Source organism: Eschrichtius robustus, chromosome 2 (genome assembly GCF_028021215.1).
Source record: "Eschrichtius robustus isolate mEscRob2 chromosome 2, mEscRob2.pri, whole genome shotgun sequence".
Classification (NCBI taxonomy): Eukaryota; Metazoa; Chordata; class Mammalia; order Artiodactyla; family Eschrichtiidae; genus Eschrichtius; species Eschrichtius robustus.
This window is the reverse complement of record NC_090825.1, coordinates 162,108,092-162,134,893: the sequence shown is the minus strand read 5'-3', so window position 1 is coordinate 162,134,893 and position 26,802 is coordinate 162,108,092. Positions and strand designations below refer to the sequence as shown.

The 26,802-nt window shown below is 53.0% G+C and overlaps 1 protein-coding gene across 1 annotated transcript in view; it reads right to left on the bottom strand.

Moving 5' to 3' along the window:
• Positions 1-24,310, bottom strand: part of WNT3A (Wnt family member 3A) — a 46,909-nt gene extending 22,599 nt beyond the window's left edge. The window contains exons 1-2 of the mRNA XM_068534669.1: positions 24,240-24,310; positions 5,533-5,774 (exon numbers count right to left, since the gene is read on the bottom strand). Coding sequence (XP_068390770.1) covers positions 5,533-5,774; positions 24,240-24,310 — 313 coding nt within the window. The remainder of the gene's footprint in view (positions 1-5,532; positions 5,775-24,239) is intronic.
• Between the last annotated feature and the right edge of the window lie 2,492 nt (positions 24,311-26,802).

The following is a 26,802-nucleotide window of genomic DNA, read 5'->3' as shown; positions in this document are numbered from 1 at the left end:
CGGAGAGGAATCATGGGTGACCCCAAGTAACAGAAGGATGGGGCTGTCCTTTACAAGATGGGAAAGCAGGTGTGTGGAAGAGATGGTACATGGCCTTGGCCATCCTGTCACCAATGCCCCTTGGGACTACAGGGCCCCCAGCAGATCTTTGCTGATGTGACCCACCCTACCTCTGTCCTAGTAGCCTTCCTTTGGCATTCTCTCTTCTTATGTCTTCTGTGGCCTACTCTTTTTTTTTTTTTTTATAAAGTTGGGCTTATGCTTTTTTATTTATTTATTTATTTATTTATTTATTTATTTATTTATTTATGACTGTGTTGGGTCTTCGTTTCTGTGCTAGGGCTTTCTCTAGTTGTGGCAAGCGGGGGCCACTCTTCATCGCGGTGCGCGGGCCTCTCACTATCGCGGCCTCTCTTGTTGCGGAGCACAGGCTCCAGACGCGCAGGCTCAGCAGTTGTGGCTCACGGGCCCAGTTGCTCCGCGGCATGTGGGATCTTCCCAGACCAGGGCTCGAACCCGTGTCCCCTGCATTGGCAGGCAGATTCTCAACCACTGCACCACCAGGGAAGCCCCTTCTGTGGCCTACTCTTGCTACTGACAGCATGTTCAGCTGTGGCCCCTGGGGACCCACCTCAGCCATCAAATCTCTGTTGGCCCATCCTAGATTGGATGGCAGTTCTATAGGTGGCCACACCAATGAATGTCCCATCCTTAATGCTCATTTCCCAAGGTGACCTTGACATGCTATCAAGGGTGGGGTCTGTGTCCCCTACACTAAAATCTGGGTGGGCCTTTGTAACTGCCTTGACCAACAGAATGTGGCACTGCTCAGCCTTTGAGGCTAGGTCTCAAAAGATGATACAAAGTGGCATCAGCAAAATGGCAGAGTGGGGGCCTTTTTCTTGTTGTTGTTGTTATCCCAGGATATTAAGGAAATCTCTGCCAAACCACTAGCTGACTCTAAGCTAAAGAAACAGACTTCAGAGAACCACACATGACATAGAACACAGTAATTAAAAATAGTTTAGAAAAGGCACTAAACAAACAAGCAACAACAACCCATAGTAACAACAACAACAGACCCTGAAGAGGAAGAAGAATCTAATTTCCTGAGTTATCATATTATAATATTCAAAAACTACACATTTCAACAAAAAATTACTAGGCATGCAAAGAAACAAGAAAGTATGGCCCATCCATAGGAAAAAGAAAATTAAATTAACAGAAACTATCCCTGAGGAAGCACAAATACTGAACATACTAGACAATGATTCTAAATCAACTGTCCTAAGTGTTCTCAAAGAGATAAAGGAAACCAGGAGAAAAATGTCTCAACAAAGAGATACTATCAATAAAGGGACAGAAATTATAAACAGCATCCAAATAAAATTTGTGGAGCTGAAAAGTACAATAACTGAAATGAAATGTTCACTTGAAGTTTTCAACAGAGTTGAGCAGACAGAAGAAAGAATCAGTGAACTTGAAGATAGTTTAACTGAAATTATACAGTCTGAGGAGAAGGAAGAAAAAAGAATGAAGAAAAATGAACAGACCTGTGGGACACCATCAAATGTAGCAACAAACACATTGTGGGAGTCCCAGAAGAAGACAATAGAGAGAAAGGAGCAGAAAGAATATATTTAAAGAAATAATGGCCAAAAGTTCCAAATTTGATTTAAAAAAACCTCGAAGACTCAAGATACTCCCAAGAAGCTCAACAAACTTCAAGTTGGATAAACATAGAGAACTTCACACTGAGACATTTTAATCAAACTATCAAATGGTACAGACAAAGAGAGAATCCTGAAAGCAGCAAGAAAGAAGTTATTCATCATGTAAAAAGGATCCTCAATAAGACTAACAGTCAATTTCTCATCAGAGACCAATGAGGCCAGAAGGCAGTGGGATGATATATTTAAAGTGATGAAAGAAAAACACTGTCAACCAAGAATCCTACATCTGGCAAAACTATCTTTCAAAAATGAAGGACTAACCTAGATGAAATGGAGAAATTCCTAGAAACACACAAACTACCAAAACTGACTCAAGAAGAAATAGAAAATCTGAACAGACCTATAACAAGTAAAGAGATTGAATTAGAATTAAAAACCTCCCAGCAAAGAAGAATTTCACTGGTGAATTGTACCAAACATTTAAAAAGAAGTCAACGCCAATCATTCTCAAACTCTTACAAAAAAATGGAAAAGGAGGGGACACTTCCTACCTCATTCTATGAGGTCAGCATTATCCTGATACCAAAACCAGACAAAGGCACTACAAGAAAAGAAACTATGGGCTAATATTCCTTATGAATATTGATGCAGAAGTCCTCAAAAAATACTTGCAAACTAAATCCTCCAGCATATTAGAAGGATTACATACCATGACCAAGAGGGGTTTATCCCAAGAATGCAAGGGTGGTTCAATGTATGAAAATCAACCAATAATAATATGCCACATCAATAGAATGAAGGTGAAACAACGTGATCATCTTAATTGATTCAGAAAAAGCATTTGATGTAATCTAACACCCTTTTCATGATACAAACACTCAACAGATTAGGAATAGAAGGGAATTTCCTCAACCTGATAAAGGGCAGTTATGAAAATCCCACAGCTAACATCATATACTCAATGGTGAGAGACTGAAAGCTTTCCCCCTAAGATCAGGAAGAAGACAAGGGTGCCCACTCTCACCACTCCTATTCAACATAGTACTGAAAGTGCTAGCCAGAGCAATTAGGCAAGAAAAAGAAATAAAAGGATCCCAAATTGGAAAGGAAGAAGCAAAAATGTTTCTATTCACAGATGACATGATCTCATATATAGAAAATCCTAAAGAATCCACACAAAACTCTTAGAGCTAATGAAAAAATTAAGCAAATTTGCAGAATACAGGATCAAAACACAAAAATCAATTGTACTTCTATACATAATCAGTGAACAATCTGAAAAGGAAATTAATAAAACAATATTTCGTTTATAATAGCATCAAAAAGAATAAAAATGCTTAGGAATGCATTAACCAAAGATGTACAAGACTTGTTCACTAAAAACTACAAAATACTGCTGAAAAATTAAGGAAGACCTAAATAAGTGGAAGACATCCCATGTTCATGGATTAGAGGACTTAATACTGTTAAGATGGCAATACTTCTCAAAGATTCAATGCAATCTCCATAAAAAAGTGAGAGAGTGGCATGGACATATATACACTACCAAATGTAAAAACGATAGCTAGTGGGAAGCAGCCGCATAGCACAGGGAGATCAGCTCAGTGCTTTGTGACCAGCTAGAGGGGTGGGATAGGGAGGGTGGGAGGGAGGGAGATGCAAGAGGGAAGAGATATGGGGATATATGTATATGTATAGCTGATTCACTTTGTTATAAAGCAGAAACTAACACACCATTGTAAAGCAATTATACTCCAATAAAGATGTTAAAAAACAAATTCCAACAGCCTTTTTTTCAGAAATGGAAAAACCATCCTAAAATTCATATGGAATTACAAGGGATCCCAAAAAAGCCAAAACAATCTTGTAAAACAAAACTTAAGTTGGAGGATTTATACTTCCCAACTCTAAAACATACTACAAAACTACAGAAAACATAATAGTGTGATATTGGCAGAATGACAGGCATATAGACAAATGGAATGGAATTGAAAGTCCAGAAATAAACCCAGACATCTATGAATAATTGATTTTTGACAAGAGTGCCAGGACCATTCAATGGGGGGAAGACTAGTCTTTGGAACAGATGGTGCTGAAATAACTGGTTTCCCACGTGCAAAAGAATGAAGCTGGACCCGTACCACTCACCATACACAAAAAATAACTAAAAACAGATCAAAGACCTAAATGTAAGAAGTAAAACTGTAAAACTCTTAGAAGAAAACACAGGTGTAAATCTTAGTAACCTTAAATTAGGTAATGCTTACTTTGATACGACATCTAAATAGGTAAATTGAATCTCACCAAAATGTATAACTTCTGTGCATCAAAGGACACTGTCACAAAAGTGAAAAGACAATCTATACAAGGGAGAAAATATTTGCAAATTGTATTTCTGGTAAGTGTCTAGTGTCTAGAATATATAAAGAACTCTGACAACTAGACAACAGAAAGACAAACAACCCAATTAAAATTAAAAACTGGGCAAAGGACTTGCATAGACATTTCTCCAAAGAAGACATTCAGATGTCCAACAAGCCCATGAAAAGATGCTCAACATCATTAGCCATCAGGGGTGTGCAAATAAAAATTACAATGAGACATCACTTTGTTTCCACTGGAAGGGCTAAAGGGGAAAAAAAGACAGAGACTAACAAACATTGGCAAAGATGTGGAGAAACTGGAACCCTCATGTGCTGCTGGTGGGGATACACAATGGTGCAGCTGCTGTGGAAAACAGTTTGGTAATTCCTCAAAACACAGAATTACTATGGAGCAATCCCACTTCTAGGAGTATACCCAGAAGAATTGAAAACAGGTATTCAAACAGATACTTGTAAGAAATGCTCATATCAGCATTATTCACAATAGCCAAAAAAGGTTGAAAACAACTCAAATGTCCACCAACAGATGAATGGATAAACAGAAGGTGATCCATCCGTACAGCAGAATATAATTCAGCCATAAAAAGGAATAAAGTGCTGAAACATGCTACAGGTGGACGAATCTTGAAAACATTTTGCTCGGTGAAAGAAGCCCTTCTCCCTCTTTCGCTCTCTCTTTTTCTCTCTCCCCACTTGCTGGAGGGCCCGTCCACTATATTTAAGGGAACCCAGGTCACGTGAAGAGGCTACCTGTGGGTGTTCCTGCTGACCGCAGCATTGGCCACCAGATATGCAAGAGAAACGAGGACCCGCTGAGGTGCAGAGACCAGCCCTGCCTACTGCATCTGCCTACATCTGCAGATGCTGGGACATATAACACATGATTATTATTGTTTAAACTACTAGGTTTTGTGAAAGTTTGCTCTTCACCATAAGTTAACCAACACCCAGCGCTCTTGATCTTCCTCTCCTTCCCAAAATAACCCTCTGGCTCCATGACCCTGGATAACTTCTGCTGTGTGCCTCTGTGATCTCCAACCCTCTCCCTTTCTGTGTTTTTTGTTTCTTTTCATATTTTCTCTCTAAGACCTGCCTGAAGTCCTGGCTCCTGCAGGAAACCTGCAATGGTTAATCTTGTCCCCGTGGAACTACATAACTGCTTTTGGGAAAGGGGAAGCAGGAGGAATCTCTGCGTGATCTTACATTCTTCCCAGTGTCAGGAGCACGCTCCAGAGTGGGTGAGCATTGGAAAGGACCCACATGGGAGATGCTTACGGTAATGAGGTCTGTGCAACACTGCCCCCCTGCTGGAAGTGCTGTTCCCACACTTGAGCATAGGTGAGACACGAAGGCAGAGAGGAATGTAGTGGCTTGTGCCCACCCTCACTGAGGGGGAAGCTGGCTTGGACCCTGCTGCACGCACATCCCTGGGCTGCCACCTCTGCCTGAAAAGACATGACGGGTGCCACATGTACCTTTGTCCAGCACAGGGCCAAAAATGGCCAGGCTGTTGTTGACAGTGGTGCAATTCCACCGGCGGCCACGGAACTGGTGTTGGCACTCCTGGATGCTGATCTTGATGCCCTCTGCCACACTGGGCATGATCTCCACGTAGTTCCGGCAGAAACGCAGCTGCTTGGGTACCAGGCCTGGGATGCTGGCGCAGAGGATGGGCTGTGTCCCCAGGGATGAGTACTGGGGCCCGACAGCCAGGGACCTTGGGGAGGAGGACAAGGGGGCCTGGTTAGTAGTGGGGGTGAACTGCTGGCCCATGAAACAGGAGCAGGAGCCAGGCCCGCCTTAGTGTGAACCTTCTTTGGAGGATGCACCCAGGCCCTTTCCTTCCAAACACTTGTGCATTCCAGGGCAAGATGTGCTTCTACCATGCAGGAAGCCTGTCCCTATCCTGTACCTGAGACTTAGCACAAAACATCATGATGTGCACATGGATTGACAGAAAGTAAATCAAGGAAGTGGTGGAGGCCTGACACAACTGCAGGTGTCCCCCGCTCTGTTGGGGTGGAGACAGTAGCACCCTGAAACTGTTCAGGAACACAGAGGACAGAACTCGAGGATGCAGTGTGATGCTGGGTCAGCACAGGGGCTGCCCAGAGGAGGAGCTGCTGGGTCTGTGGTAGGAGGGAGGAGGACCACTTCTGGAGCAGCAGTGAGATGGGGTACAGCAGTGGCTAAATCATATGGGTGAAAATCACCGCTGAACTCTTACCGACCATGCCAGCTGGCTTTTGGCTATTTACCCAACAGATATAAAAGCATATGTCCACAATAAGATGTGCTCAAGAATATTCACAGGGCTGTGATCATCAGAGAAAAACTTGGAAACCACCCAAGTATGTATCCATAGAAGCGTGGATGAACAGACAGTGTTTACTCTTGCAGTGGAATTCTCCCTGGAAACAGAGAGGAGTGGACTACTGATGCAGAGGGCAGGGATCTCCCTGGCAGGGTGCTGAAGAGAGGCCTGACACAGTGTGGGTGACCACGATTCCTCTGACGGAGACCAAGGCCAGGCAACACTGCGGATGGGGACAGAAATCAGGGTAGTTTCCTCATTCATAGGGAGGACTGGCCTGACCTGAAGGCAGCATGAGAGAATGTTCCTCAGGCTGTGCTTTGCAAAATTGTTCCCACTCACCACACGTGCCTATGTAATTTAAATTAAGCAAAATGACAATAAATGAGAGAAAAATTTGGTTTCTCGGTCACACCAGCTACACATGGCCTGTGGCCGCCACATTGGATGGTTAGATATTTCAGTCACTGTGGAAAGTTCTACTGGACCATACTGGTCTAGGGTGAAGGAAGCACTCTGTGTTTGATGGAGGTGTTGGTGACACATGTGTTTATGTGTCAAAACGGATTGAAATGTGGTCATTTTACTATATGTGATTACACCTTGATTTAAGAGGAAGAACCACCAGGTCCTTTTTGGGGCAGAGGGGAAAGAGCTTCTCCAATCCCATGGTGACATGTTGTTATATTTGCCCATCCCGACGGATGACCCACAGTCCTGTCACTTGTGGATGCGTCTGTCTGTGTAGCGGGGTGATGGGCTCTTGCTGGCAGAGCTCTGCTTGATTCCTCTGCGTCTCAGTGCTTCCTTCACCCCTGGGTGGACGCTCCGTGTGAATGACTGTGCAGCCAGTGCTACTCTTCAGGCCCGGCTGTGGGAGCCTGCCCCCCATCAACCGCTGATATCACAAAGGCTCTTCAGCTCTCGGAAGGGGCTGTGAAGACCCTTAGGGTGGTAGCACACAAGACCAAAGCATGGGAGGCCCCACGGATCTAGGAGGACGACTGGGAGTGGGGTGGTTCCAGGGAAACAGCCTTCTGTGCCTTCTTACCTAGTCCCCAGAGATCTGTGGACTCTCTTGGCACAGAGAGGTGCAGATGCTCTCCATGCTCACCCAGGCCTTTGGCCTCTGCGCTCTCTCCTCCTCCTCAGGGAGCCGTGTCTCCTCCTCCCTCTGGGTTGTCTGGGGTGGTGTGTCCCCGGCCCAGAGTGGCCCCTCTGCCTGGCAGGATGGTCCCTGCTTATCTGGTAGCTTTCTCTGGTGGGATCCAGGTGGAAATGTCTGTTTCCCCTTCCTTTGTTTGGTGGGGAAACCAAGGCAATGGCAGCTTTATAACCATTTTAGATGCCCCCCCCCCAAGAGGTTCCTCTGTTTGGCACCTCCTCTCCCCTGGGAGGGCTAAGCACCCCTGAGAAGGTGGGACAAAGGTTTCTGTGTCCCTCAGCAAGCCACACACCTGCATTATGATGCTGGCTTTCAGTAAGTCCTACTAGAGTCTAACCCAGTTCCATTCAGCTGTGGTGAGAATGATAGGACACAGGATCACTGTCTCTCAGAGAAACAAACCTACCCTCTGGAAATACACATCATATCCTAACATCTTTCCCTCTTCGTCTTCAGAATCTTCAGAGGCTGCCTTGCCTTAAGGCACAAAACCCACGCCCTTCAGGACCTGCAGATGCCTCATTGGATGACCCAGAGAGAACATTTCCTCACTGCGCAGTCCTGTTAGAATCTGGATCTGTCCAGCTCGCTCCTCTCACACCCTGTGAGCTCCCTGCTCCCGTCACACCAGCCTCCCCGCACACTTCCTGTCTCCACCCACCTCTCAGCTGATGTGGGCCTTCGTCCCATGCATCTCCACGGCCACACGGAGTCCCTGGTATCCCCCACAGCCCCCCTGCCCTTCTGTGTGAGGGCCACCCTCTACGCCTCGCCCAGGCAGCATTTATGTACTTCTGTATTCAGTTAGCTGGTTGGGGAGAGGGCAACTTCTCCTTGAAGTCCTGAACACAGGGTTTCCATGTATGGTGTCCTCTCATCCCGTGCCCTCCTGCCCACCATTTCTGGGCAACCATGCAGCCCTCGTCCTCTGCTTGCTCTCCCTTCCTGATCAAGTGCATCTCTCAAGAATTAAAACCTGTCTTTCCCCAGGGACTGTCCATGACACCTTGCAGTCAGGTGTTCAAGTGGAGCTGAGCCTTCTTTTAATGGGTGGCCAGCCCTAGAGTCCCCGTTCCTGGGGAAGGCCCGAAGCCTCCAGACCGGACTCCTGGCCTCCTGGGTCCCTCCCACATCCATGCTCCAATATCTGACCCCCCTCCCTGGGCACACGCCCCATCCTGTCCATCCTCATGACTTGATGAGCCAAAAACCAGCCATGACCTCGTGCCAGATATCACGGACGTCCCCATGCCGCTGCCTGAGTCTGTATTCCCGAGTGGCATTCAACTGTGGGGCTGGCTCATTCCCTTGCTTGTTCCTTCACTACCTGCAGAGCCTATTGGGTGCTGGGTGCCCGGCCAGGCCTGACCCTCCCCAGCTCTCTCTCACACCCACCCCACAGTCTGGGACCCCAAGGTTTTCAGAAAGGCCAGCCCTCTGCTTTCACCCAGCTGTGAGGTCTTTCCTCTCTAGCAAGTATTTTGTGATCTGAGCCTTGCTCTCCTGCACCCTGTCCTGCACAGATGGCTCTGAGTGGAGACCACAGGGGCTGCTCTGCCGCTTCTCCGGGACCCCTGGGCTGGCCCAGGTGCTTAGCTTCCTGATGGACCAGCACAGGCTGAATGCACGGATGGGAGGATGGGAGGATGGGAGGGAAGCTGGCCCTTGGACTGAGAGGTGGCATGCAGGCCAAGGTCAGCAGTCTGCTCTTGGAGGCACACAGTGGGCAGGGTGAGGATTTCAGGGTGGAGAAGATGGGCCAGCTCTGCCCACTCCAGGCTGAGGTCAGATGTCCAGGACGGGTTGGCGGTGGGCAGCGGGGAAGGTAGGCCGTGTCTAACCTGCGTGCCCGCTGCCACTCTCAGCCCACGCTTTCGTGGAGAACCTCCCACCTGTAAATCAGAGGGCAGAACTCCCTGGGCCCCAGTCCCCCTTCAGAATATCATCACCTCCACTTCCTACCCAACTTACTCCAGCCAGTTTCTACACCCCTCCACCCACTGAGACATCCCATCCCGGCCCCAGTGACCACTCTGCCTATATCGGCACATGTGGCTGGCCTCCGACTGCCCTTGGCTGAGGTCGGCTATCCGTTTCCACCATGTGGTACCTCTCACAGTGACCCTGAATGTCCCCGCCTCCCACCTTTGCCCAGCATTATTCCCCCACTCCACTCGGCATTAACAGGATGTAACCTGGAAGTGGCAGCACAAGAGTTTGGGATGACATCTTCTGTAAAGAGTGGAGGGGCTCATGGGGAAGGGTCATGGGAACTGAGTAGCCTTGTGAAGACAGCAAGTAGAACACAGGGCAGGAGCTGGATTGGGGGAGAATCAGGACTCTGGCTCAGGATCCTCCAGCAGCTTCTATGGCACCTCCCATAGCTCAGAGCCCATCTCTGGCTAGACTGGTTGGTCACTCACCAGGCTCCTTCTGCCTCAGGCCAAGAAAGGGCTGCTGTGGCCAGTCCTGGAGGCCTCAACGGAGTGCCAGGCCAGAGACGTGACTGTGGGGGCCAGGCTAGTGGTTTTCAATCTATGTTCCCTGGAGCACACAGGAGCCCCAGCAGAGGTGCCTCAGAGGCTGGCAGGTGAGGTGTGGCTGGGACCAACTGTCCCAGTTTGCCTGGGACTAGGGGTTTCCATTTGTAAGCAGGAATAAGCTGTCACTCCAGGCGAGGCTGCCCTGACAGGCTGCGGCTCTTCCACTCCGTGAGCCAGGGTACTTCACATCTATCTGGGCCACATTTTGATGCCCCACATGGGATGTGATTTGTAAACGAACGTTGAACTCTAGTTAACAATGAGCCAGCCAAAGTGTTCAGGGGAAGAGTGGATTGAGGGCACGTAAAACATGAGATGAATAGGTGGGTGGATAGAGGGATGGTTAGGTATGGAATACACTGGGTCAAGTAAAATGTGAGTTGTGGGTACATAGATGTTCTCTGTCGACGTCCTGCATCTTTTCTGGATGTTTGAACATTTCCTGATGGAACATTAGGGTAAGGTTTGACCTTCAGGGCTCTGGTTATGGAGCCTTTCTGAAGGGGCTGACTCCTGAGGTTCATGGGGTTCTCTTCTTCTTCCCTTCTGTTGCCGGCAGCCTGGCTCGAACTGGAGAAGGGACGAAGAGGGTCCGTCAGAAGGCAAATCCACTCAGCTGATTTCTTTTTACTGGCTGAATGTACTCAGAGACTCAGAACAAGTGGAAAAAGAAGGGGTCACTTAATTCAGACAGAAAGAGAAAGAAGACTCAGTCTCTCTCGGTCCTCACCAGTCCCAAGGTGCCGGTGCCCCTGCCAGATGCCAGAGGCCAGGACCCATTCTGAGTGGGGGTTGAGTTGCCCATTCCCAGAACCCCACCACCTCCCACAGAAAGCATAGAGCCTGCCCCCACCTCGGCCCCTCCCCACTTCCCTTCACGCCGCCACGCCGCAGCTCCAGGGAAAGCAGAGTGGGACTCCCAAGTTCACAGCTTCTCCCCAGGCTCATTCCAAGGTTGGGGTGCTGAGTCAGCTCCCCTACCCCTGTCTCCTCTCGGACCTCCTCCCAGTCAGGCCCCATATGACCACCTCCGTGAGCAAGGCCAGAGTACAGGCAGCCGGCTCCCAGCCCAGATGCCACTCCAGCTGTTCTGGCCTCCACCAAGCCTGACTGGATCCCTCTCCCACCCCCTCTGGACCTGATGGCCCCTTTAGTTCCCTGAATTATTTCCAGAAAGTTTCCTCTGTTCCAGAGCTGGGCAACCAAGAGGATCTGGGTGATGCAGACCCTGCCCAAGGAGGGCAGAAAGTTGGGGGGTCCTGTCAGACACAGGAGGGCCCAGTGTGTGAGAGAAAGTGGGTAGGGAAGGGTCAAGGGGGCCCAACTCAGGTCACTGAATCTTGCTGGGCCTTGAAGGATAAATTGGTTCATAAAAAGTTCATATTAAAGATCCAAATTGTGTTCACTAACCTTATTGTGGTAATCATTTTGCAATATATACATCACTATTACATGTAAATACATCAAATAATTACGTTGTACACCTTAACCTTACACAATGTTATATGTCAATTATATCTCCATAAAGCTGGAAAAAATTCCAAACTGGACATATGTTATCTCCTTACCACCCCCAGGATTCAAATTTCTAATCTGAGAAGAAGGTAGTTGCCCCCAGTCAATTAATACTTGGAAAACCAAGATTTGTAACTCCTTCCTCCCATGCCCTTCCAGGGGGAAGTGGAGGGTACACTGGCCTGGGGCTGGGGGCTGGACAGGATGGTGGAGAGCAGCATCCACCAGAACTCTGGGCCCCAGACCCCAGGGGTAACCACGTACTGTGCTGTCTAAGGGTCTCGCCAGGGACCAGAGACAGCTTAGTGGGAGAGGAATGCTGTAAACTGTAAAGTGCTGCAACTACAGGGCACCACCATCCTGGTGCTCTATGCCTCCCCAGGTTCTCAGAGCACATAAAATGCAATGACACCAAATGCGACCTGGGCTCCCGAGTCAGATCCTGGAACAGAGAAAGGGCATCCATGGAGAGACTGGTGAAGTCAGCCTGTGTCCGGCTGTGCACTAGCATGGTCTCCATCCTGATAATTATGTGAGATGTGACCACTAGGGGAAGTGGGTTTGGCCGGCACAAACTCTCTGCGCTATAGTCAAGTCATCATCCCAGACCAAGTGGAGAAGAAAGAAACAGTTACAAGAAAACAAGCAGACTGACATAGGGTTACAACAGGGAACAAGCTCGTGATTCAGGGCTGTGTGTTTCTTTACTGAGCCTACATGATGGGCTGAGAGCTCAATGGCATTTTGTAATCTCTGGGCAAACTGTCATCTGAGACGAAAGTATCTGCTTTCTCCTGGTGATAGCATCTCAGAAGCCACAAATGCTGCTGCAGTTTGTCACCTCCATTCATAATTGAAGGTGTGTTCAACTGCTGTTAGTGGTGGGTACAAATAAAGATGTCATTTTCTTGTCCCAGGGGCCTGGCATCCAGAGGGGGGCATCTAAGGAGCATTTGGGAGGGGACATGTGGTTTTGGGGGATGGGACAGAGGGCAGCTATGCACCCCTGGAAGGAGGTGGCTTCTGTCCTGCTCTCCCACCCACCAAGCCCAGATTCTGATGTGGCATCAAGAGTGCCCACCTTCCTGTCCAGAACTCTTAATATAGACAGATCACACTTGCTATGTCTGCAGGACCTGCAGTGGACAGCAGACATAAATCAGGGCCACCAAGCTGAGTTAATCTATCCACATGCATGCTTTCAAAGCAGAGCCTCCAGCTGGTAGCAGAAGTTGGAGACATCAGCAGCGTCTGAAGCTGGTGCTGGCTCTGAGATGAAGGGGCTGCGTTCTGAGACCAGAAAGTGGCCTCGAGGAGCTGAGAACCACCCTTGGCAGACAGCCGCAAGTACATGGGGACCGCAAGGGCCAGAATTTGACAGCTGGGTGAGGTTGGGAGCACATTCTTCCCCAGACTGGTCAACACTTTGATTTTGGTCTCTAGAGACCCTGAACAGGGAACCCAGACAAGCTGCCCAGACTTCCGACCTGCAGAGCTGTGAACTCTGTGAATGCACAGGTAATGTTTGAAGCCATAACTCTGGTCATTTGTCATGCAGCGAAGACTGAATATTCCCCATCTCCCTCCTCTGCTCATGCTGGCTCTTTTCTCTCACCCTCCAAGCTGCTCAGGCCAGAAGGAACTGAACCTCGCAAGGAGGTGGTCCCTCCATGTGTAGCCCAAGGGTCTGTCACCTTCAAGGGCTGGTTACCGCAGCCTTTAGACAGCTCTTCCCTCCCTCCCCCTCCTCTGCTTGTGTCCCCAGCACCACCCCTCCTCAGGGACCAGTGCCTCTCTCTTGGAAGCTGGTTACTTCCTCCTTCCAAGCCCCTGGTATCACTTCTGCCACCACCTGCCATTAGCCACTGCCTAGCTACTTATCTGGCCCACCTGCTCCATTACCATCACCTGTGTGGTCCTGGCTCTGGCCCTGCCCACTATATGACTCTCTCCAACCTACACAACCTGGTAGGTGGAACCCCGGGGAATCTCTTGGACCAAGAAGCTGGGGCTAGAGGAAGACACCTGACCAACGTCAACGAGTTAACACGACAGGATGGGGTTTTGGCAGGTTGGCTTCCCAAGGCTCCCCCTTTCTAATATGCTATTATGCTCTTAAAATGTATTAAATGCCAGTACATACAAGGTAACATTTATGAACAATTATCTTGGTCAGTGTGGGCCACCACAGCAAAGAGTACAGATAGGATGGCTGAAACAACACACATTCATTTCTCACAGCCCTGGAGGCTGGAAGTCTGAGATGAGGGTGCAGGCATGGTGGGGTTCTGGCGAAGGGTTCCTGGTTCACAGATGGCCCCCTTCTCGCTGTGTCCTCACATGGCAGAGAACTCTAATGTCTTCTTCTCTTCTTTTAAGGACACTATTTCCATCATGGGGGCTCCACCTTCATGACCTCATCTAAACCCTAATCCCCTCCCAAAGGCCCCACCTCCTAACACCATCACATTGCAGGGGTCAGGGGTTCAACATATAAATCTTGGGGAACATGAACATGCAATCCATGACAGAGAGTAAGATAAACATCATGTTAATAAACAAATCCCACACAGACACCACTAAACCCAAAGACACAGAACACTATTGGTCTCCCGGATTCAATATGACCCTGTTTCCAACACAGAACTATCATTGACGGGCGATGTGTGTGGTGGCCCCAATCTGTCCCCTGGCTGGTCAACTTTGCCTGTTGCTTTGGACCCTTTGCACCTTGGTTTCCCCAGCTATCATGCCAGGTAGCTGGGTGAGAGGTGGGTCCTCTTAAGGTGGCCCCTGGGCGGGCAACAAGTGCACCACAGAACCTGTCAGAAATGCAAGTTCCAAGGTGGTGCCCCCCTAGACCTGCTGAATCAGAAACTCGGGGCTAGTGACCTGTTTTGACAGGCCCTTCAGGGGGTTCTGATGCTTGCTGGTGTTTGAAAACCACCAATTCTGGGATCACTGAAGGTAAGCCCAGCTTTGAGTCCTGGGACTTTGAGTCCAGGGAGCCTCCCAAGGCTTCAAGTCCAAACCCTTTGGTCTGGCAGTCAAGGTTTTCCTTTGGTTTCTGCTTCTGAATCCCAAGGCTTCCAGAAACTTCCAGTGCTGCTCTTTGAGAACACGAGGTCCGCTATAGAGGCAGGGGAGAGCGTGCTCAGCCAGGCTCAGGACGGGGGCCAGGACGTGAGCCCCCGCCCTCCACAGCCCCATCTGTCTCCATGAGGCTGGACACTTGCTTCCCTCCAGCCCAGTGTCCCAGAGCCAGCAATAAGCAGGGGCGGACCCCACATCTCTCTTCCGGAGGTGGTGAAGATCCTGAAAAGAGCAAGGTGGTGACAGACGAAGGAAGCAGCAATAGTGAACATTCCAGAAGTGTTGTGGTGGGAAGGGGGATGTTGAGGCAGGGCATAGACCGCCCGTTTCCAAACCCTGAGGAGGCAAACTCATGGTCTTCTGTCCAGTGTTGCTGAGAGGGGTTCTCTGGAGGGGTAACAAGCGTGGACCAGGCCTCATTAACCTCCCAGGAACCCACTCTGAGCTCTCATCTGGGTGTCTGGGGCTTCAGGTTAATTTTCCAATCTCTCCTTCAGCCTCTCATATGCTTGACAGGTGTGCAAACTGGGGACCAGATGGAGATGGAAGGGGCCTGACTTAGGGCCACTCACAGGAGGGATGTTGGTGTTCAGGTGAGCACTGGGGGTGGGAACCCCACAATCAGTCACCCCTCCTTTACCCTCAGGCCCATGTACTGGGTCACCGTGAGGTCCTGACTTCGCCTCGGGATCACCATGCATCTCCTCCTCCTCACGGCCACCACCAATGCAGGATGTTCTAGCCAACAATGACCTCAGGGGTCGCTGGCCCTGCCCTAATGGGCAAAAGCTGTGTCCTGTGGCCTCAGGGAAAGCCAGGCAGGAGGTGGGGGGGGGGGTGTGCTGCCATTCCCTTGGGACGGTGGTCCTGGGGGCCTGGGAACCACAGGGGCATGAAGGCCCTGCCCAGCCTGCAGGCAGAGGCCAAGAGGCCAGCCTGCCCTCACTGCACCCATTTCCTTCACCCTGCACTTGGTCACCACAATTCACCCTACGAGGAATTTGTTCCATTTCTCTTGTTGCTGCCAACCCTGAAGTGCAGGGTGGCAACCCAGGAAACACCCACACCCCCACCTTCAGCCGTCCCCTGGCTGGGAGCTAGAATTTTAAATGCTCAACTGGATGTCACATCCGGTGTCCCGAAGGCCCCTAAAAACCAGATTGTCCCAAACTGAATGCACCCTTCCCTGCCCAGATATGGGAGGACCCCCCTCTGAGCCCTGAGCTTTTACCCCAAATTCCAACTCTGGAGAGATCCTCCTTGCGGGGTCATCCATACAGCAGAAAGGGCCAATGGTCAGGCAAGCAGATTACAGTATGCTCACACCACAGGCCTGAGTAACTGCTAGCACCATCGCTGAGAAGTTCCCACAAATGCAAAATGTTTAATGGGAGATGGTACGCCTTAAAAAACAGACCACGATCTTCTCTGCACACTGTTATTATGATCATGAAAAATGTGTGAATGAAATAAGAACCTAAAATGAGGAAAATGCCTGTATTAAGTTGGTAAGATGACGAACTTTTTTTTTTTCCAGGTTTTTGTGAATGCTATTGTTGGTTAATTTTTTAGTAATAATTTTTTTCTGGGTGGGGGTATCATTTTCAACCCAAAGCAACCACGTGTGCAGTTTGCAAAGTGGCTCCTAGACTCCGATTCCAGCCTGTGGCCGGGGCCACGTGAGCCACGCCTGCCTCCTGAAAGCACTAATGGTTTTTCTCCCTCCTCCCTCGTTTGCTCCTGTTGCACTGTTGAAAGGCCAGGCGCCTTGCCAGACAGTCTTACTCAAGATAGAGCAAAGGCACTGGCTGTGACATGCAGGGGAAGGAGGCCACTCAGGACCCAGCCTGGGCCAGCTTTGCCCCAACCTGAGCTGATGGCCTTCACTCAAGCGGATTTTACCGTAAATATGCCGCGAAACCAGAGGGCAGAAGCCTCTTCTCGTGGACAGAGGCTGGGGGCAAAGGCAGGACCTGGAGCAGGCCCCCTCTCTGCCCGCCCCTGCCTGGCTCCTCTGGGGGTGGATCCTCAATCAGAGAGGCTAAGTGCCTGTGCACCGTTACCTGGCAGATCTTAACAGAGTCATAGGCTCTTAGGTTTCTGGAGTCCTGGTTTGATTTCTTTTTGCAAGACCAGCAAACACAGGGTACCTGTGCACTGTGGGCACAGCTCTGCCCTTGCCTATGGCTGTGCGCATTTTGGAGGGAGAGCTGGGACTTCACAGCAATTCTCAAAAAGAGAGGGGTTCTGGGGAGAGGACAGCTTGGCTGGGCCTGGAGGGCAGGATGTGGTCACCAGCTGTATTATTCACTGAATTAACTGTTTTTGCCCTTCCTTCCTGGGCCTCAGTTTCTCCATCTGTCCAAGGAGGTGGTGGACCACATTCTATCAGAGGCTCCTGGAGGGGAAGTGAGCAATGGGCATGGCAGGTTCATTCACACCTTGGCGGGGCTGGGGCACATTCTGTCCACACGTCATCCAGGGCCACCTCTCCAGGAAGTGCTCTGTGCTCCCAGCCCTGCTAGCCGCCCTCTCTGGACCCTGCTGAAGCTTGCCACTCCTCATGCACAACCTCCCATGTCTGGGCCATGAGGGGCCACTCCCAGAGAGCAAGGCCACATCTTCTCTTGTCCTTCGAAGGCACAGATCTCTGCTCAGTCCTCATCTGGGGGCCCCTGTTCTGCACTCTGCCTGCAGGGCCTCTGCTGAGGAGGACCCTGGTTGGTCTCATGGGTCTTCCCCTTGGCGACACATGAGGATTCCAGAGTGCCTGTCTTGTCCCAAATTGCTGTTTTCTAAGGTCAGGGCCTCCCCACAGCTGGACCAGGTCCCTGTCCTGAGACCAGAGGCCTTGAGTGTGGGGCTGGTTGCCCTGTGGGTTGATGGCTACCCAGCTTGATGGGTAGGCTCTGTCTTTTCTGGATGGAGCTGTCCAGGAGGTTCACAGGACCCAGACTCCCCCAAGGGTGCTCACCTGCCCCAAAGCCCTCCAGGTTCTGCCTTCTCTTTCTACCCACTATGGCGTCTCCAACAAAAGCCCACATGCCTCTATGCTCTCTCTCTCTCCTGCCTGGAAGACCCCTCCCCAGGAGCTGGAGCACCTGTGGCGATGGGAGGGCCCATGGGGAGGGGTCCCAAGACCTGGGTCCCTGGTGTTGGGGGCCACCTCTTCCCAGCCCCTGGGCTGCATGGCCCTGCCTGCAGCCCTCCCAGCACCCCCTCCTGCCCCAGCGGGCCGAGCCGGGATTACTGACACATACTTTGCGCAAGTCCCAGCAGGCGGGCAGAGGCTCCCGTGCCCGCGGCCATGCATTTGCCCGCTTCCCTGGGCGGCAGCGGCACGTTTTGTCGGGGATGGAATGTGGAAGCACCAAAGTGTGAGACACCTCCAGGGTGTCACCTGGAGAGGCTGGGAGGGAGACCGAGGCAGAGCTGCTCTGGTGCCTGGTGGGGACCCAGCCCCAGAGCCGGGGCTCAGTCAGGGGGGTTGTAAAAACAGTCAGCTGAGTCCTCATGTCCCCAAGCACAGGTCACCTGATAGTTTCTGTTTTTCACAGGAAAGATTCCATCCATTCATTCCTTCATTCATTTGTTCAACCAAATCTTATCTAGGAGCTACAAGGGCTGAAGGGTCAGGAGGGGAGGAAGGAGAACAAATACCCCATGGGATTTCACAGCCTGGTGATATAGGTGCCGTCCTTGTGACAATTCTACAAAGGGAAGGACAGGTTCCCCTGGGATCAGGCAGCCTGGCCGGAGTCAGAGCCTTATTCTCCATCTCTTCATGTCACCCCACAGCATCCAGCCCAGCCAGGTGAGGAGTGAGGAGGCGGGTATAGTCAGATCCAGGACCAGCTGAGCGAGGCCAGGGGGAAGTGTGATGTGATGCAGGTGCACTAGGTGGAGAGGGCATACTGCTGGGGGGTGGCGGGTAAAGGCATGCCAGGATGGGGTTATCGATTGCTGTGTAACTGTGAACCAAACTACCCCAACTGTGCCTGGTGGAGTCTAGGGGACTTACCAGGAAGACTATTAGCTGCCGTGCTGACCACGGTGGGGGTGGGGGTAGGATGTGGGCCTTGTAAACCTTGGATTCTCAGCCGCTGATGTGTCCATGGGAACCCTCCACCCAAAGCAGTCTGCTCCTTCCTCAGCCTCTGTTTCTACCCCTCCAGGGATGGGCAGCTCACCACCATCACTCTCAGACGAAGGAAGCCTTTCCTATACTGGGCCAAAATCTGCCTCTTGGTCACCTGTAGCCTCTGCTCCCAGCCTTTGCTGGAGCCACACAGAAGTCCAGTCCTCCTTCCCCAAGAGCCTCTCACACACTGAACAGCAGTGGGGTCTTCCCCTGACACTTCTCAACAATGGGTGGCTCCAGTCCTTCAACTACACTTAAAAGGGGCAAATACAAACTCTGGCATTTGTTTCCAAAACGCAAATGGCAAGTGCTGGGTGGCGAAGCCTTGAGGGGATGTGGTCCACATGGATGATCCCAGACTTGGGCATAGCAGGAGTTGCCTACCGTGGGGGGCTTTGGCTTCTCAAACTAGCTAGAGAACTTGGTTTTGGGGTTTTAAAAATTTCTAACCCATTCTTATAGATTATATTAAAATGCTGCACAAAATAATACATAATACATTTAAAAAACCGCCATGACTGTTCCCAAACACCTATTTTCAACTTCCATTCTTATTTCTTCATGGACAACCACTCATGGATGGGCTCTGGTCTGTGGACTACACTTTGAGTATAACTGATACTTTCATGGACAGGTGGTACATCCAAGCCCTGCTTTCCCCTGTCCTGGGCCACACCTGCAGGACGGTTGGCAGAGCCCCTCTGGAACAAGGCAATTCCTATTCCTGCAGGCTGGAGATTTGTAATTGGGACCCACCGTGGAAAGTGTGGTTTTACAACCCCTTCAGACTGTATTCCTCCTCAACTGTATTTATTCACCCTCTTCCCTGTCACAAAGAATTCCAGCAAGCTTGTGCAAATAAAACAAAATCATTTTTTAAAAAAAATGACAAGAAGCCCAGTAAAATGCAGGGTTAGCCAGCTTGGGAGAAGCTGCCGCACCCGAGCCCCAGACAGAGTCCCAAGTGTTTAGGTGGCCAAGTCAGAGAGAGCTGGATGTGAGAGGTGAGTGACGCTTTTGTGCTCCTGAAGGAGCGTGTGCCGTGGTGGGCTTTCAAGGAATCAAGATGATGGGTATTCAACTTGGTGGTACAAAACAAGGCTTCTGACCACATATATTTTACCTACGGTTGTTTCTAACATTGCTCCTCAGGAAAAGGATGTGCATTGGTGGTTCTGTGGAGGAACATCGTTCCCAGCACCCTGAGATCCTACAACGCTGGGGGTGTCGAACTGGTGTCTGGATTTCTCTAGTTTCATAGGCTAGCCACTACCATCACCAGCCTCAGAGCTGCAGAGAGAGGCAGAGAGAGATAGAGACAGAGACACAGAGAGACAGAGACAGAGGTAGAGGGGGATAAATACAGACAGAGAGACAGAGACAGACAGGGACAGGCAGACACACAGAGAGACAGAGAGATAGACAGAGATAGAGAGGTAGAGAGACACACAGAGAGACATAGAGAGAGAGGGACAGACAAACAGGGCAGAGTGAGAAGGAAGGACTGGAGGGAGGGACAGGCTGCCTGGGGAGGGACTCGCAGTGGTGCAGGCTCACAGAGGCAGGGCAGCTCAGGAAGTCTTGCTTGCTTGGGCCCTGCCTGCCTGAGAAGCCTCAGAGCCTTGCTCAGCCCTCCCAGGTCCCGTGTCATCTGACACAGGCAACCTCTCACCTCGTGTGGCTGCTCACCCCTCCCTTCCTCCTCCTCCTCCTCAGCCCCCACCTCACCCACCCTTCGAGGCTGTGGGACCTGGGTGTTGCCTCCAGAACCCTTGTTCACTCTCCCTGAACTCCACATGCACCTTCACCCCCAAATAGTGGGTCCCACTGAGGGAAGCCTATGTCCCACCCGGGACTGAGAAGACCCCTGGGCCTGAAGAACCGGTGGGGCTGGCGCCAGGGAAGGCTGTGCAGAGAGGAGGTTCTAGAAGGTGGGGGGCAGGTGACAGCTGAGCTGGCCTTCCTTGGGGTCTGGACACATTCTCAGAGCAGGGTGTCTGCGTGCATGTGAGTGTGGGGAGCCGGGGGCTAGGGAGGAGGGTGAAGAGGCAGTGAAAGGGGGGAGAACCAGAGAATGCTGCACTGGGAGCATGTCTCAGGCTACTGAGCTGGCCCAGGGGTGGGAGAAGACGGGGCGTGAACATGGGAACTTCCTGGGCCAGCTGGGGTGATGTCCACTCCAGGTGCCACTCAGTGCTGGGGAGCCCTAGGTCCAACAGAGACTGGTGAGGAGCTGGGTGGCAGGAAGGGGGTCCTGATAGGGAAAGGGGGGCCGGGCTCTCTGGGCAGGTAAAAGCACTGCTGCTGGAGCTCTGGGGGCAGTGAGGGTACGGGGTTAGAGTGGAGGGTGGGAGGGCAGTGAGAACAGAGGCAGAAGATGGTGGGAATGGGGCATTGCAACCTGGTGGAGGAAATGAAGGGGCCTGGCCCCATGGTGAGGGGGCAGGGGAGAAAAGAGGCTGACCTCCAGGGCCCTGGCTAGGCCACGGGGGGATCACAAGATGCCATCAGCCCAGACATGGGAAGTAGGAGGCAGGTGCCCAAAGCACATCATGGAGCACAGGTGCACACTGGGTATTGTTCTTCAAGGGTTCCATGTGTTCCCCTTGACCATGATGCCTGTTCTGTGCTCACATGGATCCTTGTGATCAATTCTAATTAAATAAGAATTCAGTCTGGACAAGGGGAGTGAGGGGGAGGGGGCTAAGGCCTCCCTGTAGGTTTGCAGTACATGGCCCTGTGGGGAGCTGGCGTCTGGCCATGCTGTGCCTCTGGGGTCAGGTGCCCAGGCCTCTGTCCTGTCACCTCCCAGGTCTCTTCTCTGGATCCCACCCCCCCACCCCGTTGTCTGTCACACAAGGAGCACAGACCTCTTGGAGGTCTCTGTAGCTTTCAACATTCTGGTCTTAGGGCTGTCTCTCTGTGCCTCTGCTGGGACCTGCCTTTGGACCTTGAGCATCTAGGGTGAAGGACACTTCCGAGACAGTCCTGGGGAGGCAGTTGGCTCTTTAAATTCCCACAGGATGCAGCACCACCTCCTCCTCTCTTTCCACCCTCCCACCAAGACCACACCAACTTCAAAGCCTAATTACTCCCAATTTGGGCTGTTTCCTTGTTTCTCCAGGTGAGGAAGTCCCTGTCACTTTCACTTTCATATGCGAGGAGCTGGGGGTGGGGTGGAGAGAAGTGATGAGAACAGTGGCTTTATTTTGGGGAGGGAAGGTGAAACAGAATACCAATTAGGGAGGCTGAGTGTGAAGGTGAAAAGTTATAAAGAGAGGGTCTCCCTCCAAGGCCTCACTTGGGGAAGGGAGGGAAGCGGGAGAGGGGGTTGGCAAGAGAAAGAAGGAGCCACCTGTGGGAAACTCCATCAGGTAGGGTATGAAGATAGAAAGCCTTCCGCCTGCTATTAAACTCCATTTCTTTCTCTGTGAGCCCTCCTTTTCATTATGCTCATGTTCACTGTGGAGACACCACGTCCTTCCTGTGTCCAGCTGGCCTGGGGGCAGAGGGGAGGAGGAGAGGAAACTGCTGGTCCCCAGTAAGCCCTGAGATTGTGGCCACCGAAGATGCTTCTTCCCAGGAAACAAGAGAATCACTGAAAGTGAGAATCCTCTGGAGAGCAAAGTGGGGGGTTCCATGGCGCCGTCTTCCCTCTGGGGCCAAAAGGTTGCTCTAGACTCTTGATTGGGTGGGTCACTGAACGGGAGGCGGTGGGGAGAGGACGCCCCTCCCCACTGATGTGGAGAATGCCGGATGCACCGAGCATGTCCCAGGATCCTTTCAAATGGAACACATACGGCCCAGGTGGAAAGGGTGACATACGTGTGTTAAGGGGAGCAAGGCCAGGGACACTCAGGGCCAAAAGGACAAAGATTCCACCGCGTAGGGTGGCCAGAGGCTGGTGACAGGGCCCTTGTTTATAGAAGAAGCGCGGGGGCGAAGGCGCTTCCACTAGCGCCCAGGAATGCGGCGGCGGGTTCTAATTAGAAGCCTGCGCGGGAGCGGGCGGCCGCGGGGCTCTCTCAGACGCGCTCCCTTGGTTCCCCCGGCGTCAGTGTCCCCGCGTCGGGAGGCACGCCCGCTGCATCCTGTGCTCCAGAAGACGACCGGGCGCTGCAGGTGCCGCGCGAGTGCGGGACCCGCGGGGGTCCCCGAAGCAAGTCCCCGCCGCCCCGCCACCTCTCCCAGGCCCTCGTACCCGCCGGTGCCTCCTTCTTGCCCCGCCCCGTCCCGCCAGGCTGCGCCTGGACCCGAGCCCCACACCTAGGGCGCCCCCGCTCCTGGACAATCTCGAAGAGAAAAATTATTATCGGATTAGATGTACTTCGGCTCACTCAGTCTCCCCCCGCCCCAACTTCCCCTCGGCGTAATTATTATAATTCCAGGCAAGCCGTCGGAGAGAGTTCCTGGCTGTGTGTGTGTGTGTGTGCGCGCGCGCATGTGTGTGTGAAGGCTTGTCTCCGATCTGGGTTTCCTCCAGCGGCGCGCCCAGGCCGCTCGGCTCCCGCATTCCCCCCAGTTGTGTTCGTCAAATGTTGGGCATCTCAAAGCGCCCCTCCCCTCTCCACTGGGGAGCTGGGGTGGCCCTTGCCTGTGGGGGCTCTACCAAATTCGCTTCCCTCCTCCCCTCATGATATGAGCTGTAGACCCTCAGGACCCTTCCCTTGGTTTATCTGCACTTCCATCGCCAGATTTAGGAGCGTCTCACGGGAATGTGTCTTGTCTGGGGTGGAAGACGGAACGCCCCAGCCCTCTCAGTTGTGGGTTCGCGGAGCCTCTCACTAAGGAGCCTTCAAACGCGATGCTTTCTCCCTCTTTACCTCTCCAGAAGCCCCTCCTTACCATCGCGGTCGGGACAGCGGCAGGAAGGCGCAGGAGGGCCCGGTGCTGGCCCCAATGCGCCCGCCACTCCCGGCCGGGTCCCCGCAGTCTTTACGTAACTACGCTGCTCCGAGCTGTTCGGTCTTGTCTCACTGACTTTGTTTTAAGGTGTGTGTGTGTGTGTGTGTGTGTGTGTGTGTGTGTGTGTAAGACATGTCCTTAAGGAAAGTCTCAGGCGGATCTCCCTCTCCCAGCTCGCCCTCCTGGCTTCTCTTGGCCTCTGGCTGCCCGAGCTTTCATGCCATCTGTGCTGTCCCACTTCCTGCCTCTCCCCAGCTCACTGCTCGCCCCGTCCGACGCCGGGAGCCCCTCTATGCCCGACGGATCAATGTCTGCGGAAACTCCGCCACCCGCGTCCCAGTCCCGGCCCGAACAGGTCGAAAGTGGCCGCCAAGGAAAACAAACCACCCTCGGAACAGGAGGGCTGGGCAGAGCGCGGGCTCTGGGCCACCGCGGGGCCCTGCCCGAGGGGACGGCGGCTGGGGGACGCACAGAGGCCGGGGAGAACGTGAGGAACGCTCACTCACCACCAGATCGGGTAGTTGCCCAGCGCTTGCTTCAGGCCGTAGAGGAATATGAAATATCCGAGCGGGGCCATCGCCGGGCGGGAGATCTCGGAGGGCCAGGAGTCCGCCCCGAGAGCGCGGGCGCCGGAGCGGGCCGGGCCCTGGGAGCTCGCGGGCGGCGGCGCTGGGCCCTCCTGCGGCCGCGGGGTGCGCGGGGTGCGCGGGTGTGCGCGGGTGTGCGCGGGTGCGCGGGCTCCGAGGGCGGCGCTGCGCCAGGTGGGCCGGCGGCCGGGCGGCGGGCCGGGGCCCGGGGCGGCGCGGGACGGCGGGGGCGGGGCAGCGCCGCGGGGGGCGCCCGCCGGGGCCTGGGCCGGGGCGGGGCAGGCAGGGGGCGGGCGGGGCCCTGGGAGCTAGCTTGGTGACGGCTGCAGCGCGGGCCCCTCCCGTGGCCGCGGGGTGCGCGGGGGTGCGCGGGGGTGCACGTGGGTGCCGGCTCCAAGCTTTGCGCTGTGCCAGATGGGCAGCTGGCTTGGCGGCCGGCCGGCACCCGGGACTGCGTGGTCCGCAGGTATCCCCTCCGAGCTCCCGGGCCGCGCCCCCTCGGCGCTTATGGGCGGCTCCTTAGGTGTGGAGCCCCGCGCGCCCTGCGCTCACCGTGCGACGCGCTGTCCAGCTCTCGCTCCTGCCCCTGCTCTGTCGCGCGCTCTGTCCCTTGCCCTCTAGGTGGTCGGGCTGCGCCTCCCTTTCGTCCATCTCCTTGCTGGGGGTCCGCTCGTCCGAGGCTTGTCTCCTCGAACGGCCCCTTGCTGGTCCGCTGGGAGCTGGGCCGATGGCGAGCGGCCAGAATGGGGGCGGCCTGTCTGGGGACAGCTGCTGGGTGGGCATCTAGGGTGCAGCCACGTTTCTGAAAGTCACTATTGGGAAACAGTCCAGCTCTGTTTAGGGCCCAGGTGTTGACGGCTCCTCTTTCTCCCCCACACCCCACCAGGGAAGGGAACGGCAGTCCTGATGCTTCCGGTGCCCAAGGACAGTGTAGCCGGTTAGCGCCCTGGCTCTGGGACCACTGACCGCGGAGTCTGCCCAGGGCTGCTGGCCTCTTCAGCCAGAAGGGATTTCTGACAACTTAGGTAAGGCTTATGATTTTTGCTGATGGGGAAAGAGAAGACCAGAGAGGGAAAGTGACTTATCCAAGGTCACAAAGAGTGGCTAGCCAGTTCTCCAGCTCCCAGTCCAACGCAAAGCTCTGTTTGCATATTCACCTGCAGCCCAGGGAGAAAGGAGCCAGGGTTATTTGGGGAGAGGAAGATCCAAGTCGAGATGTCTTCCCAACTTCCCTTCCCTCCCCCACCTTGTGCATTAGCAGGAGACCCAGTCAGTCTCAGTGATTGTGAAGAAAGGGTAGCAGGAATCCATGTCACCGTTTCGCAACTGAGGGGAGGAGAACCATGAATAAAAATCCCAACTCCAAGCTCTTCTATGATGTCTCTTTTCAAGTGGACCATCTGCTCCTCCACAGCCCCTGAGCCTTGCCTTACCATGTGACCTGCAGAATGTGGGGGCCCAATGGAGAGGCCACTGGCCGGCATGTGGCTGCTTCTTGGGGCAGGGAGTGACTCAGCAACCCTCCAGGTTTAGCACTGGCTGGAGAACAAGAGGCAGGCCGTACCCCACGGCATGCTGCCCCCATCCATCTTGGTTTTCCCATCTGTAAAGGGAGCCTGTGGGGTCCTGTGGACTCTGGACCAGGGGTCACCTCGGTGACTGCATCAGGGGCTCCTTCCCAGATGTGGAGCGAAAGCCATTCTCTTTCAAGGAATGTTCCCTTTTCTCTGCACTGCCAATGGGATACAGTTGAGTCTATGCATGCCTGGTCCTTCTACCCCTCCTCTGAGTCACTGTGCCCCCTCACCCGAAGAGGGAAGGAGGGAAGAATTCTGGAATGAGGCAGGGTGGGTAGTTAGCTCTCTTCCTCTGGACTTCCCCTCTCTCTCAGTTAAAATCCCACCCAATTATCGCATTACTGGGGATCTGGGCTGTGGGAGTGGGGTGGGGGCCAATCCCAGTGCAGCAGGCTCCCACCCCCGCCCTCCCAACTGTGGGGCCCTGGGATTAGAGCTGTTATGAGGAGCCCCCAAGAGGCTGCTGGCTCCTCACACACAAACGGGGGTGGCTGTGCCCTACCGAAGGACCGAAGGACCGGCTGTCCCACTGTGATGGGCTCTGCAGAGAATGGAGCAGGTGGGCGCTGCCTCCTCAGTCCTCCCTCCTGCCACCTCACTTGCCAGGCCCCTCCTTTCTTCCTTTTGCTGCTTGCTTCTTCCTCATTTGGTCCCTGCCCTCTGCCTATACTAGGTGGTAGGGAGGGAGAGTAAGCTGGGCACCCTGAGCTTGGGGGAGCCTCCCATGGTGCAGGGAGAGAGAGGGAGAGCTGAGAACTGCCCCGCTCCCGCTCCCACGTGAAGACTCCCAGTTCTTTAGAGTTCCTTGAAAAATGTGCATCACAGCGTTCCTTTGGGAGAGCTGCAACCAGGGCAAGCTGCATGATGGCACTGGTCTGGAAGCTTCCAGAGCTGGCCCTTTCCAC